General features: G+C 38.4%; 1 protein-coding gene across 5 annotated transcripts in view; it reads left to right on the forward strand.

Moving 5' to 3' along the window:
- cops4 (COP9 constitutive photomorphogenic homolog subunit 4 (Arabidopsis)) overlaps positions 1 to 18,271 on the forward strand; it is a 103,095-nt gene that overhangs the window by 59,586 nt on the left and 25,238 nt on the right. For 3 of the 5 annotated variants that reach the window (XR_011353847.1, XM_069925466.1, XM_069925468.1), the window contains exons 7-9: positions 965 to 1,168; positions 4,562 to 4,677; positions 12,167 to 12,251. Coding sequence is in view for 4 of the 5 variants with exons in the window: in XM_069925466.1 (XP_069781567.1) it covers positions 965 to 1,168; positions 4,562 to 4,677; positions 12,167 to 12,251 (405 nt within the window). In the remaining variant the exon portion in view is untranslated. The remainder of the gene's footprint in view (positions 1 to 964; positions 1,169 to 4,561; positions 4,678 to 12,166; positions 12,252 to 18,271) is intronic. The other 2 variants (XM_069925467.1, XM_069925469.1) reach the window with 1 other exon arrangement.

Raw genomic sequence — 18,271 nt, forward strand, 5'->3', positions numbered from 1 at the left:
GCAGGGATGTGAAAATTGCTTCCTCAGAAGGATTCCAGCATTTCCCTGTCAGCTTTTGAGGACAATTAGAGTAGATAGTAAATGCCAGTCTTGCCAGTCATGTCCAGTAAATCAAAGGAATATTTTTTGTACATAAATTGGTGTTCCTGTTTTTCACCTACTGGTAGCTGTTTTAGAGCATTACAAAATACAAATGGTCTTATTTGTGTGGAGGTTGGACAAGTATGTGAGAGAGAAGCAAATAGAGGACAACACCAATAGATTTACCTAAGAAAGGTTGGAAAGAGGCAAATGGAACATATAAATGGCCTTGAATCTGTTAGGTCAAATGTCCTTTTTCAGGGATCTGGACATGGGGCTCTTTCGGTCTTTTTACTCTGTCTTTGTTAGCAAATCTTTTGAGCATAGCTGAATTGATCCAAAACAAATACCAGAATAGTTTTTGGAATTATTTTTGCAAAGGGTAAATAAACCTTGTAGTGAGAACAAGCTTAGAAATTGTACTCAAATAAAACTTCGACTTGAGGCTCTTGCTGACACAAATGAACGCATCGGATAATATATATTGAATCAAAGGATGAAATCTTAAAACTTCAAGTTGAAGTTTGTAAATGAATCATGAGCAGAATCTAAGGCATGCAAGTAAATAACTTTTCTTGCTTTTAAAAAAGGCATTTTAAATGCCACACATTAAAGTTATTCAGATAAATAAATTTGCTGTTTGGAAAAATAGGTTTTCTTTTGTTCTGATTGTTTTGTAATTTGAAGTACCAAATGTTATTACAGTAAATGTCATAGAAATGTTTAAATGTTTTTGTATAAAGTACTGGTATTTGAAAACAGATTTTCTAGCAAGGGAAAGGGGAAACAAAATTTGATAGACACCATAATGTGACAACGTACTACAATGCAACAAAGTATTAAATTTCACTGTGTTTCTTTTGATTGTGCTTTTTCCCTATAGGACAGCAGCGTTCCCGTATGCTGGCAACCCTGTTTAAGGATGAACGCTGCCAGCAACTTGCAGCTTATGGTATTCTAGAGAAAATGTATCTGGATAGAATTATTCGAGGGAACCAGCTACAGGAGTTTGCTGCCATGCTGATGCCTCACCAAAAAGCAACGACTGCTGATGGTAAAGTCTTCACAGTCTGTTTTTGTCCTGAAGGTGTGTGTTTCACACCTTTTTATTTGTGTGTAGCAGAATTATTTGTGTATAATGAACTCAAGACATCATTTAAACCTTTTTAATGGACTAATTAAACTAGTTTCTTTTGTTGTCTGGTAATAATACATAAAATGTAATGTACATGATGTATTTCAACATTTGTCTGCTGTAAGGCAAACAGAGTTGCCATGAGCATTGCCCAGTGCCCCAAACAATAAGGGACAAGTAAAAGAGAGACCCTTCAAAGATAGTGTCCATAGGTTCAGCCCCAGCACTTCCGCAGCCACTGCAGTAGCACATACTCGTGTTTAACCCATTGGCAACCTGAGCTCCAGGTCCAAACATTTGATATGATCTGGAAATCTTCACCACCCAAAGACCTGTAGGAGCCATTCTTGCCCTCCGCACCCTCACAAATCCCAGTTTCAAGCCTGGTTCCTACAAGCCAGTCATCAGCAGGCTGCAGCCTGTTTGAGTCCTTTAACTGCAAGTTGCCAACAGCCCACAGTGTGTGAGTATTTCGACAGCAAGTTAGCCACAGCCTACAATTTCTGGGGGTTCTTCCATTACAGAGCTCCTTGCTGGTCTGCGGCTGTGGTTACCTCCCTGTAGGGCCCTCTCCCATGGTTCTCCTATTCAATGTGGGATCTTCTCCCTGTTTCTGCCTGCTGCTCCCCTCGTCCTACGCTGCCCATCGCAGGTGCTGCCATCTTGGGTGCTGACCTCCATGGTTACAGGATTTTAAAAAGAAAATGTCAGCTCCTTTAACAGGTCATTTACAGTTTATATGGAACTGTTGGCATCAGGATCAGGTAGTATGAATCTATGGAGCAGCACTGTGTCTCCATTCCCCGCTCTTTCAGGTCCTCACTAGCTGAAGAAGTTCTGGAAGTGCTGCCATTTTCGTTAGTTGTTGATACTTCTGCTAAACTAGAAGTCTTTATTCACAAAGTGTTATTTATTCATGGTAAAATGTAATGGTGTACTATCTTGAAGCACCTACCCTACATTGTTAAGTCATACATTTAGCCTTGAACGGAAGTGCAGAGGAGAATTTTGTTGTCATTATGTCAATATATCAGTGATCTGACTGTGTTAGGTTATGCATTATTCTCTTTCTTGAATTGTATTAATTACTGTATCTTTTTGCTGGTAATGCAACTAAAAAAAACTTCCAATTTAGTGTCATTAAAAGTTGTTAATAATAATATTTTATTAATAATTATTTTATTCATCCTGAGGTTCTTACTTTTTTGTGACTGTAATTTAAGGACCCTGAGCTCTCAATTGATTCCCCTTCATACTAGTATCTCAAAGGTTAAATGAAAAGAGTTTTATTCTCTGGACATTGAGGAATAACAAGAAAAAATGTTTGGCTATTCTGAAGTGGTCTGGATAAAAATATATTTTCTTTAATTCACTGAGGGTTTACTGGGTGAAGATAATGCAAATAATGACAAATTCAATTTCAGATTAACTAAGCTGGTAACACTTGCAACACCAACAGTTTTCTTTGGGTGAGGAGAATCGATGCAGAATAGCAACATGTTTTCAATTTTTTTTAGCCTTTTTATGAAGTTGTATCAAACGGCTCCAAATCATGGGTCCTCTACCGGCATCACCTACAGCTCCTAGAACGCTTCCACCAGTGTTGTCTCCACTCCATCCTCAACATTCATTGGAGCGACTTCATCCCTAACGTCGAAGTACTCGAGGTGGCAGAGGCCGACAGCATCGAATCCACTCTGCTGAAGATCCAACTGCGCTGGGTAGGTCACGTCTCCAGAATGGAGGACCATCGCCTTCCCAAGATTGTGTCCTATGGCGAGCTCTCCACTGGCCACCGAGTCAGAGGTGCACCAAAGAAGAGGTACAAGGACTGCCTAAAGAAATCTCTTGGTGCCTGCCCCATTGACCACCGCCAGTGGGCTGATCTCGCCTAAAACCATGCATCTTGGCACCTCACAGTTCGGCGGGCAGCAACCTCCTTTGAAGAAGACTGCAGAGCCCACCTCACTGACAAAAGACAAAGGAGGAAAAACCCAACACCCAACCCCAACCAACCAATTTTCCATTGCAACCGCTGCAACCATGTCTGCCTGTCCCGCATCGGACTTGTCAGCCACAAACGAGCCTGCAACTGACATACCCCTCCATAAATCTTCATCCGCGAAGCCAAGCCAAAGAAAGAAAGAAGAAAGAAAGATCAAATTTGGCATTAGTCATTAATGAGTGAACAATGTGAAACACAGTATCATCCAGGGCAATCAAGTAGAAGCAGGCAGTAAATGATTGTGTTAATTGCTCGGAGGGACGAGGACAAATTTTAGCTCTACTGTTGCTTTGGGCATTTGTAGAGAATTAAAACTATACAAGAATTCCCTGAAAGGGGTTAGTCTATGTTATATATGGAACATTGGTTTTGGGTATGTGTATATTTTTTTTTAAAAAAAGTTTGGAGAAACAGAATGTAGATTTTTTTTGAGCAATGAATATGTCAAAAATATGTAAAACCAATAATTAAATCAAAAACATGTTAAGATAAAGTAAAATGCAAGGATTGGTGACCCATTCAAATGAATGGGGTTGCTATTTCCACACCAGTCCACTGTGGGGTAAAATTAAAAGCTCAATGATAAGTATAGTCAGACTTGTCAGGAAATCATTGAGCAATGGAGCTGAATTATGGTGATGATGGCAGGTGGGGGTTGGGGTTGCACCTTGGGCTTCTGAGGACCCATTGAGGTGTGAATGGCTGATAGTTGCTGGATTCCTACTGAATGTCCGAGTTACTTTGGTTGACTATAAGTGCTCTTTATTGCCACATAAATGATGCAAAAAGATCATTCAATTTTTTTTTTCCTGCTTTCTTGAAACAGAAAACTCAATTTGTTTTGAAAGGGGATGAGGATTCAGACCTTTAAAAGAGCTGTAAATGTAACATTCTGATGTGGATGCTACTATTGAAAGTGAGTTTGGGATTTTGTCTTTATGGATTAACAGGACACTTTTGTGGTCACAATCCACCACATTTAATAATATTACTCATTTAAAGTGCTGAGTAAAATCCCGATGTTTTGTATGTTGGTGTTGTGAGCCTAGGAAATATTTTAAAAAATTAAAAATCTACTGTGGTAGACGAGGAGGAGGAGACATGGGAGATGTTTCTTCTGACCACTCTGCCCAGTAGGGAAGAACAGAGCTTACCAATAGGAAATTTGAGGTAAATATCACAATTACTGTACTGTCTACAAGTTGAGTGCTAATCGCAATATCTTTTCCTTTCTGATTATTCTAATGGGTGAAAGGCCTTTGTCCTTTGTTTAATTGTTTTAAGCACGTATCACATTATATTCATTTGTAATTATGTGATGTTTCCTCCCTTGATACCAGGTTCCAGTATACTGGACAGGGCTGTCATTGAGCACAACCTGCTTTCTGCCAGTAAACTATACAATAATATTACATTTGAAGAGCTTGGAGCTTTGCTAGAAATTCCACCAGCCAAGGTAAGCTCTCAAAGTATTGATTTTTTTTTAAACTGTGTAATAGCCCCTGAATTAAATTCATAGGTAGACAGGCATCAAATAATTTCTATTTAAATAGAAATAAATGGCTTCTCTGGATATTTTGGCACAAGTTTGTTTTATGTAAATTGGAAAAAAAGCTTTTAGAACTGGGCATTTCTGCTTGAAAAGAGCAACAATTGGAATAAATTATTTGAAATTACATTTTCTGGTTTTCCCTCCTATCAAAGCGATGAACTGGTATTGAGGACTAGATATTAAAAGAAATGTAATTTTTGTGATGCAAGATTAGCAGAGGCTTTTTGCTTTGCAGTGAAAAAGGATGAGAGGAGACTTAATAGAGGTCTATAAGATTCTGAGAGGCATTGATAAGATAGATGGCCAGTGTCTTTTTCCCAGGGCAGGAATAGCAAACACCAGAGGATATCAGTACAAAGTAAGGGGCGGAAAGCTTAGGGGAGTTATCAGGGTTTTTTTTTCCTTTAAACAGAGTTGTGGGTACCTGGAATGCCTTGCCAAGGATGGTGCAGGAGGCTGAAACATTAGGGGCATTTAAGACACTCTTGGTTACATGGATGAAAGAAAAATAGAGGGTGACAAGGTAGGAAGGGTTTAGTTTTTCTTTTGATAGGAATATATAGGTTAGTATAACATCAAGGGTCAAAGGACTTGTTCTACTTAGGGCGGAACAGTTAGCATAAAGCTGTTACAGTGCCAGTGACCCGGATTTGAATCTTGGTCCGTCCTTTCAAATGGCAGGCTTTGGAAGACTGGGTGTCATGTTGAAGTGGAACATTATCCCTTTATCTTCCTATATTTTGCTTTCACTTCAGTAAATTGGATAGAAAAATCTTTGATCCTCAATAGTAATCAACTGCCAAATCATTATTAATGCACTTAAAACTGAATAGTTAGCATAATCATAGAGGCCTGTTGTGAATCTTGGAAATCCTGTCTGAAATGAAAGGGTGGATTATGTACGGAGGAGGTAGTTTCGTGAGCTTGGAATATTTCGTCTAGTTGAGTGTCTCTGTTGTAGGGTCTAGCTACTGGCTAGACCTGTTGGGGTCACCAATGTGGTGGATGATGTTTGTGTTCATACGCCATCCTGTTGAAATACCAAGACCACATCTGGTTGTCAGCCAGCGAAGAGAAGAGCATTTATTACAGTGTTATCAGGCTTAATATAGACATACAACATGTGACCTGGCGTCATGACTTCTGAAGTGCTAACGACCTCATGACATAGCTACGTTGAGTAGGCCAGGACTTCTCAGTAAACGTACGGGTGCTGCTGAGTCACCAAGCCTCGTGGCTGCAGTGGCTAGTTGCCAGTAGATAGGAGCCTATTGTCTAGCTGTCACAAGACAGGAGCTGTTAGCGCTGGTTCTGCCCACTCCCTCCAAGCATACCACTACACTACCTTAGTTCTGGGAAAGATTGCACATCAGTGTATTTTTCTCAAGGTTTTTAGAAATTTGAAATGTTGATAGACTTGGAGTAGGAGAAGTGAATGAAACTACCAGCTCAAACAGGCTGTATGTATGTGTATTTTTTTACTAAATTGTCCCTATTTTGTTTCACTTGCATACCATTTTTTCAATTTACTCAGCTATATTATTTAATAATTATATAACTATATTGACTCACCCAATTTGAATGGATTTTACACATTACTATTTCTGGTGAAAGCAATGACGCTTTTAACAATTTAGTACTTAATAAACTATGCAAGAGTTATTTGAAATGAATTTCAAGATTAATTTCAGTTCTTTTGTTGGCTTTTGCTTTGGTTTTACAAATCAAATGCACTACGACTCCATTTGTTAACTGTCAGCCAGTAATAACAAAGTAAGCAAGACCGAAAAGATTCTTGAGGGAGTGACAAGTAACACAATAATGCTTTAAAATGTATTGAAACACCAAATTCACAAGTTTTCAGTGTACATCCATGTCATTGTTTAGATTACAGTCCAGTACTGTAGCCTCGATGATGTCAATCCAGTACTACCGTTCTGCAGCTCCTACAGTAGTGATGCTATGTGTAGATTTCAGTGTGTATAATGGATCCTGAATTTCCTTCATTAACCTGGTATATTCTGACAATTACAGATAAAACAATTTCTTCATAGAAATTTTCAAAATAGTAAAACATTGAAAACATGCCCTTCTGGGTTTTGATCGAAGCAATTATATTCGATTTGGACCTTAGATTTTTAGAGAAATCCTGTAAAGCAGAAGGCACACACATCACACTCAGGGAATTCTAGCAGAACTTTTAAAAAAAAGAATAATTAACCCTTTTCTTAAAATTCCCTGTATTAAGTACATTGTGAGCTGCAGTTCAATAATAGTATAATGATCAAAATCCGAATGCCACACAGTTAGAGGAGCAAGAGGGTTTATGGACAAAAGGTGAACATGGTGTAAATTTTAAATCTACGTTTTCTTGGACCAGTTAGTTGCTGGTATATTTCATCTGGCTGTTACACTGTGATCATCAGTGTTCTGTGCTTTTGATTGTTGTTTCAAGTTGCAAAAGTTTTCAGAGATACATGTGCAGAGAGCCATTTTGTATCTTCAGGGTAAAACAGTTTCTCCCAGGCTTGAATGCATTGGTAAGCATTCCCTTCTACTACAACATGCTTGGATGAATAAGCAGAGATTTCTTAAAGGCAGAAGGGAAGAGATAATTTCTGCAGGATCCATTACTTCTTTGATATTTGGGGAGCAATTCTGATGCATGAATGTTTAGTGGTTCACTGTATATGAAAATTACATCTTAATTGAAATCTGTGACCTCCAGCAGTTATAACTCCAATCGAAGATTACACTCAATGAAACGACCATGCATTTAATTTTCTTTTGCATTGAACATAATCAGAGTGTGAAACTTCATTTTCACTGCATCCTTCCCTGTGAGTGCTGTTGAATGTACATTACTTTATTAGACTTTGAATCTTGATTTTTCTAATCCACTAATGGTTTCATATTTTTTTGTTTTTTTTGTAATCTTCCCCTTTGTCATTCTTATCTGAATCTTCTGGAACAGAACTTCTTTGTGATCTACTGCAACAGAAATGGATCTATTTACTTAGCATTATTAGTACATTTAGTACCAAAGGAGGAATTGTGATGGCTGTAGATGTTAGTGGAAAGTTACTGACTGACTTTCAATGGAGGTGAATTTTTATGACTATCTAAAAGGCCAGGCTATAATTTGTACTCCTTTGTTATGACTTCAATCAATCTAATCAATTGGACACAGGCTAAAATCATGGCCCAAGAGGGTCCAGAAGGATGATGTGTACCATTTTTCCTGAGAGCAATGCCACTCCCTTTAATAACCCTATTGGAGGCAGACTGAAGAGCTACCATGATGTACCACTAACTCCCTTATATTGTAATCTTCTGTTATAATGGAGCTGAATGCAGCATTCAAGACATCAGGTGCCTGCTGCCAATGCTACAGTGAAAGAAACTATATTCGCCTTGTATTATGTAATGATAAAATCTGCAAATGAGTTGGTCATGCCTTCTCTGAAATTGATGCATGTCTTCTCTGTGCACCATGCTTTCCGATTTGCCTTTGCAGGCAAGCCAAAGTAAACAGATCTTGTGTATTATGTACATGACAATAAAGAACCTTGAGTCTTGATTTTTCTAATCCACTAATGGTTTCATATTTTTTTATTTATTTTGTAATCTTCCCCTTTGTCATTCTTATCTGAATCTTCTGGAATAGAACTTCTTTGTGATCTTGGCCTCTGGTAATCAAACTTGTGGTTCTAATTTTGAAATCAAGTAATAGTCTGCTTCCCTATCACTGTTTTGTTAATTTTTTTCATTTATTAGCCAGATTATTCATTCTTGATACTTGAAATATGAAAGGTGCAGGAGTTAAATGGAGAGGATGAATTAATGGTGTATGCTCTCTACCACGTTACTTGTAAATCAGAAAATATTGTGGAACAAGTGGGGGATGAGAAGTGAGAAGGATTATTATGAAGATGCAATCACCTTCAGGAGGGTCATGTCTTCTACTGATTGGCATTACTATTTATGGCATCATTTGAATAATCCACTCCCATGATTGTATGGTTGGCTCATTGTGATGTCTGGAAAATAACCAGAGATAATTCAGTGTGTATAAAGAGGAGGTTAAGGGTATGTATGTTGAATGAAAATTGATGCAGGTGAGAGGTCAATGGTGTAAATGTGATGATTTAAGTGCTGTTTGAGTTTGCTCGTACATTTTGTAAGAAATGGAATTTGAACGTGGATTGCTTGTCATTGACCATTCAAGTTAAATTATTGAACATCTTGCTTTGCTGCATTCTGAATGCAAGCAAATGGGACTAACTTTGTCAGCATGGACAAAGACTGAAATTGGGAACAGATGTTCTTGGAGAAAACCACAGATGTGGAGGATGTTTTGATACCATTTCCACAGGATTCTGGACGGTTTGTCCCACTGAGACAGGGAAAAGATGATCGGATAAGGGAGCAAAAGTGGTGTGACAGCTCGTTAGGAGGGAAGCATACATGAGGTTTAGGAAGGAAAAAGTCAGGAAGGGGTCATGAGAATTGTATCATGGCCAGGAAGGACTTGAGGTTTTCTTTAATCCTATGAGTCGATGCCTTTTTGTGCCCCTTCTAGCTCTCCTAGGGTGTTCTATGCATATGTGAAGAATAGAAGGATGGCTGGAGTGAAAGTTGGGCTACAAAGGATAAAGGAGGGAACATGTCTCTCGAACATTAACGTTTAGAGAGGTACCAGAGAATTGAAGAGTAGCAAATCTCGTCCCTTTGTTTAAAAAAAAAGGGTAATGGGGAGAATCCTGGGAATTGTAAACCAGTGATTCTTGCTGAAGTGATGGTAAATATTGGAGAGAATTATTTGGGAAAGGATAAACAATGCATTTAGAGAAGCATAGTCTTCTCAGGGATAGTCAGCATGGCTTTGAGAGGTAGGTTGTGCCTCACAAGTAGAATTGAGTTTTTTTTGAGGAAGTAACAAAAGAAATTGAAGGTAAGGCAGTAGGTGTGCTGCATATAGATTTTAGTAAGACATTTAGTAAGGCACAACATTGTGAGCTGAAGGGCATATAATGACCTATGTCTACAAGTTGATGGATTCATCAGGGAGATGGTTGAGTGTATCAATGAAGAACCAGTGTACAGGAGAATTGGTCCATCGCTTCCAAGTTTCAAATTCTAATGTTTGCATGAAAGCTGGATATTTCTGTCCATTTGCTTTTGTAGAATGAGCATTGGCATCACCATTATTTTTAACAGAAAATTTGACCCAATGTAGGCATTTGAACTTTGTATAGAATGTTCGCAGACATTTGTTTGATGTGGATTAGCTTGTAATTGGAAAGTTTCCACTGTAGTAGTTTCAGTGCTGAAGCAGTCATTAACATTCTGGGCCTGAAGGTTTTTCTGTGTTTGAAGCTACTCATAATTTCTGGAATTGACAAAAATATAATTGTCAATATTTCTGAGTTCAATCATTTAGGATCCTAGCATTTATCCTGTTTGCCACAGGAATTTTATGGCATGCACTCCTTGCCCATCTTGCAACAATTTGTCATTAGCCCACAAATACATTAAATATTTTTATAACATTTGATCTAATTGGATTTTGTTTGAATTTTGTGCAAAGGGTTGGCTATAATGTGTTTAATACAACTAATCCTTTGGATAATTTTTACCCATGCTGTTTATCTATTTTATCTCTTTATCGTATTAACATGGTAAAATTTTCTAATGGAGCATTTCTACTTAATTAGGACATTTAATTCCAGACTGATAATGAAAAATCTTCACTGTGCTAACTATATAGCCAAGAAATAGCCTCATTCTGATTCTGAAGCACATCTCGGGCGACAGCACTCAATTAGGTGCAATCTCAGAATTGATTGGCAAACTGATATTCTATGGGACAATGAAAACTGAAAACAGGATACACTTCTGATTCTGGGGCAGAATAAATTGACTTTTATCTGCCTTGAAAGGATGAGGAAATGCTGAAAATTTGGAATCACTGAAAGTACACTGCTTGTTTGGTAGCATCAATTAAAACAGTACAAGTTGTACTGTAGAATGTATTGATCTCTGTTTTCTCCATAGAAATACTGACTGATTATCTCTCTTGTATTTGCTTTTTGATCTTTAATTTGCTCCCGATTTGAGTGTAATATCCTTTAAATAATCTGTTTAATTTTTGATTTGAGAATGAATACAAAACTTAATACATTATAAGTTACATGCTGATTAAAATAATTTTCAAATCTGCTGGTGAACAGCAGGAAATTATTGTTTAATACATCTTGAATGGTTTTTTTTTAATGTGGATTTATATAACCTACTGACAGTGAACGGAAAGTCTGAAAAGAGAGAATCTGTTGTCATGAAATAGGAAGATCTGAATGGGGTATTGAGTATAAATTATAGCCTAGCCTTTCAGTGGAGAAGTGAATTAAATCCAACTGGTAGTAGAAGTGTTGAACACTTTTCAGCAAATTGAAATTGATGCTAGGTCAGTTAATATTAAATCATGGTCGTTTGAAGATATTATAGGGTAAGTTTGGGTATTTGGAGTTTTCACAGATAACCTGATTTTATTTAATAGCAGATTTTAGAGCTACTTGCTGCTATATTCCTATATTTAACGTGCATGAATTTAAATTGGTTTCTTTTTCTAAAAAGCATCAAAATAACTGGTTCTTTTATTTATTTGTGAAATAAGATACTTTGTGTTGAAACAACTGATCTATGTCATAAAAGACATATATGCATAACATTTATTTCAATTGAGATTTTTTGGTATCTTTATGCATCCACGAGGTATTGTTGAGTTTGAGATTTAAGGTAACAGAAAAGATGAAGGCAAAAATTAAAAACAAGAATTATACTTGTTTACCTTTATGCAAGGTTTATGTTGTTGAATTAACTCACCAAGTGCTAAACATTTAGGAAAAGTTAAAACAAAAATAATTTTAGATTTATTTCTGACTCTAATTTGTGTATCCTTGAATATGTGTAATCAGAAATTGTTATTTGTGGCAAACTGGCTTCATTTATCAATGTACATTTTTGAACATATTAACACTTAGTTATAGATTAAAACATTTTACTTCATCATTTAAACATCTGGGCTTCTGTTAACAAGAGGAACATTTAATTTTTAGAAATTAATTTTACCCCAGAATCTTGGTTTACTCCCAGTAGACTGGTTATAATCTTTGTCCAGAACAAAGTACTGTAGGTGATTAAAAATGATTGTACTTAATTAATATATTTTCCAGTTAAACTTGGATAATTATGACATTTATGAAAATGTAATTTCTTTAATATGTGGGAATTTAAATGTGTTAATTAGCCATTATCTTGGCCTGAAAAGTGGCTTTATTTGTGAACATTGAAAAGATGATTTGATTGCTTTCTTCTGTACTTTCTCCACTAGGCAGAGAAAATTGCCTCTCAGATGATCACTGAGGGACGAATGAATGGATTTATTGATCAAATTGATGGAATTGTTCACTTTGAAAGTAAGTGTTTCTATTTATCTCCCATCTGAAAATATTGCTCTCTATAGTTTGTGCTTTTATAATTTTGCACAATTAAGTAGGTAGTGAGATGCTGTGACATTTTAGTAACAGTGCATTGTTTTGTCAAAGAATTCAGTGCCTATTGGTTAATCAGACAAGATTAACTAGACAAAGTCATCTGGGTTTTGTGAAGGAGAAATTGTGTAAGACCAATGTCTAGGAATTCATTGCAGTAATAGAGGAAAATTGTTGGAGGTTCTACATTTGTAGAAGGAATATGATGAGTGTTGGGTCAATGGTTATATAGAAGGCTGCATATTGGTGCAGATAAAAGATTGGTTGATAAACAGTAGGCATGAATGATTTTTTCGTGTTGGCAGAAAATGTGTAATGTGTTACAGGGATTGGTGCTGGTTCTTTAATTTTCTACATTGTTCTGGTGTATAAATGGTTTTCATGAAATTACCAAAGATGATTGCTATATGATGATTATGTAAACATGGTAAGAGACATTATTGATTTGGTGTGTGGGTAAAGATATGGCAAATGAAACACAATGTGGGAAAATGCCAAACTCTCCATTGTGGCAGAAATACTGAAAAGGCACATGATATAAATGATGAGAAATAGAATTCTGAGGTGTAGAGAGGTCTTGAAGTCCTCATGTGTAAATTTTCTTTTAAAAAGGCTGGGATGCAGGTATGGCAAATGATCAGAAAAGGTGTCAGAATGTTACTAAGTGCAAAAGTAGAGACTATCCTTCAGTGATATGGGACATTACTGAGAACAGAGTTGATGTATTTAAGGAAGAATGAAGATGCATTTGTGTTAATTCAGAGAAGATGTAGTAAGCTAGAAATAGGTCAGTCAATCTGTAATGAAATGCTGGAGTGGCTAGTGTGACGAGCCCAGAGGACCCCAAAACCCAGCAGCAAAAGAAATTCACCAAGACAAATGGTTACTTTAACAAAAGTTACTTTTAATTTTCTTTAAACATAAAAACAGGATTAAACTTCTTATTACTATCAACTTAACCTAACTTAAACCCCTTCTAATTCTAAGCTCACATGTATGTAATTTGTCTGTAAGTTCAGAAAAGTTCTTTGATTCACAGTCCAATCTCATTTCTCACTCAAAGTTTACCGGTATCAGGCAATTTTTTATACTGTACACAGAATATAACATTTATGAATCTTCTTCTGGCTTTGGAGCTTGAAAGGTAAATGGTTACTAATCAGGAAGGTTCTTGTCAGTTTTCAGAGAGAGATTTGTTGCTCTTTGGACACACACAAACTGATTCCTTCTGATCAACCACTTCATTGTCTTGCCGAAGAAACTTGCCAGGGTTTTCCAGGTGATAACCTCTTTCTTTCAGGTCACCACAGAGTTCCTTTTCTGTTTCCCTTATCTCAGCCGAAACATTATACAGCCAGCCACCTCTTCTTGTATGGACCACAGTGGCTTTGAACAGGCTGAACTCATCTGTCTCTCTCTGTGTGCTTGCAAAACCACATGACCTTCTTAGAACAGCAAACTGCATTCAGACATATTGCGGCACTGGACCCAATCTTCTGAGTCTGTTCATCTGTTGCTTTCCAAAACAATAATCCATTACCCCACAGCATGTCCAATTAACACCTACTTGTGAAGTCCTTCAGCAAAGCAGTTTCCATTGTCTTTACAAAGGCACTGGGATCCTGGACTGTCTGGCATTTTAAATGAGATCTGTGTTGTGAACTGTTTGTTTGTTGTGAGCAACACTTAAAAAAACCCCTACAATTTATCTTCTTTAAAACATATCTATATACAATATTAAATATAACATAATCCGTCACACTAAGCTTGTACTGGCGAGAGGAGAGAAGAGTGAGAGTGGAGTTGATCAAGAAAGTTGCAGATGCTGGGGTTGAGTGCAACATACAAACAGTCAAGAGAAACTCACCTGGCCATACACCATTCATAGTGTCGGACTCTGGCTTTACCCTACCCTCAATTTGGTCTATGTGTCGGCTGAGTCCAGCGTGCTCGTTGAATGAAGTGACAGGAGAAGGTATTCGGTTTCAATATCAGTTTATTAATAGCGCAAGAATAAAGCTTAACAGAGCTCTGGTTCAGTCGTTAGTTAATAGGTCACCTCGGTGAACTATTTCCCAAGACTGACTCCTACTGTCCAGTCTCTTCTGTTTATATAGATCAACATTGTTACATTGACTAAGAGTTGACTTTTTTTTGATAGACTCCTTGCATAAGATTTATCTCAAGCAATTTTTGATCAGAAGTCGATCCATACCCCAGATATTTCTAATTCTTTGTTCTCGTCTGGGCCATAATCTTCTGTTCCAATCAACACCTCCCATGTATCCTTATGACTCATCATTCCTACTAAAGTGGTTTATCCATTTTGTTTTACTCTGACATTCTTTGTACTTTTCCATGATTACTTAACTCCTTGGTTCCAACAAGTCCCCCTTTTGGTCTCATGAAAATGAGACCAACCAATTAAGCTTCTCCCTCGTGTTTTAAGGTGAGTAATTCGGATCGAATTCCTACCGACTAAGTACGATCCTCCACTTCAGCAACCAAACCTGTTACTGTGGCAATCAGCCTTCTAACTCTAATTCCCAATATATATGTTATTATAATTAAAAGGATAAGAATAATTCCCAAGATTACAATTGGGTGTCTTTCTTTCTTTGGCTTGGCTTCGCGGATGAAGATTTATGGAGGGGTAATGTCCACGTCAGCTGCAGGCTCTAATCTAAAAACAACTGATGCTTTTGGGGACCATCCATAAAATATGTCCCACCAATGATGGACGGTGAGGGAAGTGACTTTGTCTGCGATACGCACCAGCTGGCCTTCCTTATAACTCATTTCAAGTACAAGCTGATTCAGTTCTCTTCCCTCATGGGCAAAAGCTTGGGTGACTTCTTTATTGGCTATCACCAGGTCATGCAGCCAAGTAAGATTAATCACCGGAGGCACAGGATCTATAGAACGAACTGTCTTATAGCATTTTACCTGTGTCCAATGGCCAAATTTATATGTCTTTTCCGTCCTAGGATCAAATAAAGTGTATACTCCTTTTACACATTTGTTTATCGGGGGTTTGTGGAGAATACCATCTAGATATATCGGCCACGTTCCCGACACACAGACGTGTTGCGGTCCAATTTCGGATATAACAATGTCATTCGATGTCACTTCCCACTGGCAAGTGCCTACTGAGTGCTCCATAGAACGTGGCTCATAAACGGCTGTCTGATATGGACATACCATCCCAAATGGCCAGTGGACACAACCTTTAGCAGAATGGGTCCTATTCTGAACATCTACCCACTTTCCTTGAAATATTGGATACCAAAAATTATTCCCAAACAACTGGGGCAGTATCCGATACTGACACCAAATCTGAGCATTATGCCACTAATCATTTCCATAGTAATGTTGCATCCTTTCTTATCACAGTGAGAATATTTAGGACGAGGTCGGACCGTCAAATTCAAAGTTTCATCCCTTTGCTCAATCCCCAACATTTCCTCCCAGGTCTGCGAGTGAAAGGAATAAACCTTTCATTCTAATTCTGCTCGTAACAGTTGCCTTGCTACTTCTTTCATCATACAATAAGTATAATTCTTATTCAGACTTGTCTGATCCTTTATCACTTTCTCCAATTCCTTCTCTACTTGCGAATTCTGCTTCCATGTCATAACGTCCGTGAGATAGTTCGACACTGTGCATGCTGCAATCTCTTATCCCACACATTCCGCAGCTTTATTCCTTCACCAACTAATCCTCCCACAGTCTGTACTTTATCTTGCAGGGTCTCTATGACCATGGAGTTTAGAGCCCCTATCCCTGTTCCAACACTGCCTAACACCGTTCCCAACAAGTCCCTTTTACTTCTAAGTTTGTAAAATGGTTTTTCCAAACTCATCTCTATCTCAGTTACCTTGCAGATTCCTGAAGTCTGAGTTTCATATTTTATTTGGACTGTTACATTTAACACATGGGGGGGTTCTAACTACTGGAGTACAAGTGGTAAGCATACGTCTCAAATGTCCCATATTAGTTTCTTCCTGACGTGCCGACCTGACCAGCCATCCTACCACCATTCCTGGTCTCCCACTCATTTCAGTGTTGTTTTTACAGCCATACCACTTGGTCCCATTTAGCACAACGGTATGCCTATCACTGTCGGTCGAGTTTTCCTTCTTCTTTGACCACTCCCTTAGCCATTGCTTATTCTCATAGTGGGAAGAGTTACTGTTGACTTCACAGAACATTGTCACTCCTGGTTCCCATTTTATCGTCAGGTTAACTGATTCCCCCTTACTCAGAGCAATGTCAGTATACCATCGATGGGAATATACCCTACTTCCCTCACATACGGTAGTCCTATTCCCAATCACGCAACTTTTTCCAGCTGCACACGTAAAATTTCCCTATTTCCAATTCCCATTCGGTTTTTCTCACCTAATTATTGAAGTGTGCCGGTTCAATGTTGGTGGCAGCGTCGCGGCTCTGACCCAAACCACTATTGTCAGAACCAATGGTATTACAATCAACCGTGTCATTCTGTCAACTTCAAGATAGATATATCACTTCAAATACTGGTATACAGTAACTGTAATCCAATAATATCTTTAAAGGGACCCGTAAAAATTCTTAGACAACACTTTCTTCACAGGGTCTTGGTCATCTCCATTCGAGTCTGTTCCAGTGTCCGTGAAGGTGGGTCCGTTGCTGCACACTGACTCCAGTGATACCAAGTCTCTCCTTTTCCTTGTAGTGGAACTGTGTGGGATGTTCTTTCCACCACTCTGTAGGGTCCGGTCCACCTGGGCTCCGACCACTTTCTCTTGATCACCTTTAGCAGAACCCACTCCGCAACTGATGGTATCGGGGTTTCACCTTTCCGTTCGGTACTTGCAACCTGTTGTGAAAAAGCTGATACCAGAGCTGTTAGTTTATCATAATAAAGCTTACATGGGGCTTACTTCTTCCTTCATGGTCTGAATCCCTGCTCTAGGTGCAGGAAACTGGTGCCCCATTTGTAGTTCATACAGAGTAAATCCTGTCACAGAACTTACCGAACTCCTTATTGACATCAATGCCAGGGGCAACGCATCCACCCAATTTAATTTGGTCCGTGCCTGCACTTTCCCGGTCTTACCTTTTATTGTTTGGTTCATCCTCTCCACTTTCCTTTGGGATTGTGGATGATACATCGTTCCAAAAGTGTGTTTTACCTCCTGTAAATCTTTACTCTTAAAATGTGTCCACTATGAAATCTGTGTATAGGAATATACTGGTTGATTAGGAACTTAATTACCATCTTTGCATCTTCTCTTCTGTCAGGGATTGCTTCCGGCCAAGCAGTATACACATCTAATGCTACTAAGAGGTATCGATATCCCCTTACCCTCTCTATCATGTCCGTGTAATCAATTATAATTTCCTGCCCTGGTAACCTAGGCAACGGAAACTGTCCTTCGTGAGGTTTCACAGTCGCCCTGACATTATATGTCGTACTTACCTTACACTCTCTGATATGATTCTCCACCATCGCCGGCAGGAAGGGGTGCCACCAATGTATCAAATACCTTATCATCTGTTTCTTCCCGCAGTGGGTTAACCCATGCGCCTCCTCCAGGAGGGGGTTCATGAGTCCAGATGGTAATATTGGCCTACCGTCCATTGATCTCCACAGTCCTTGATCTTCGGTTGCCCCCCTTTCTTTCCATATCATCATTTCCTGGGGTGAGACCTTCGCTTGTTCCTGAATTACTACTCCTACCTCACAAGACGGCAATATGTCATGTGCCGTTCTCTCTGCCTGCATCATAATAAACTGAGGGCCGTACCCTGCTGCCCTTTTTGCAGCCGTATCCGCTTCCTGATTTCCCCGAGCTACCATTGTATCACTTTTATCATGGCCCTTACATTTAATAACTGCTACTGCCCTTAGTTTCAGGAGTGCCTCAGGCAATTTCCTAACATGCTTCTCGTGTTTAATT

The sequence above is a fragment of the Narcine bancroftii genome, chromosome 3 (genome assembly GCF_036971445.1).
Source record: "Narcine bancroftii isolate sNarBan1 chromosome 3, sNarBan1.hap1, whole genome shotgun sequence".
In the NCBI taxonomy this organism is placed as follows: Eukaryota; Metazoa; Chordata; class Chondrichthyes; order Torpediniformes; family Narcinidae; genus Narcine; species Narcine bancroftii.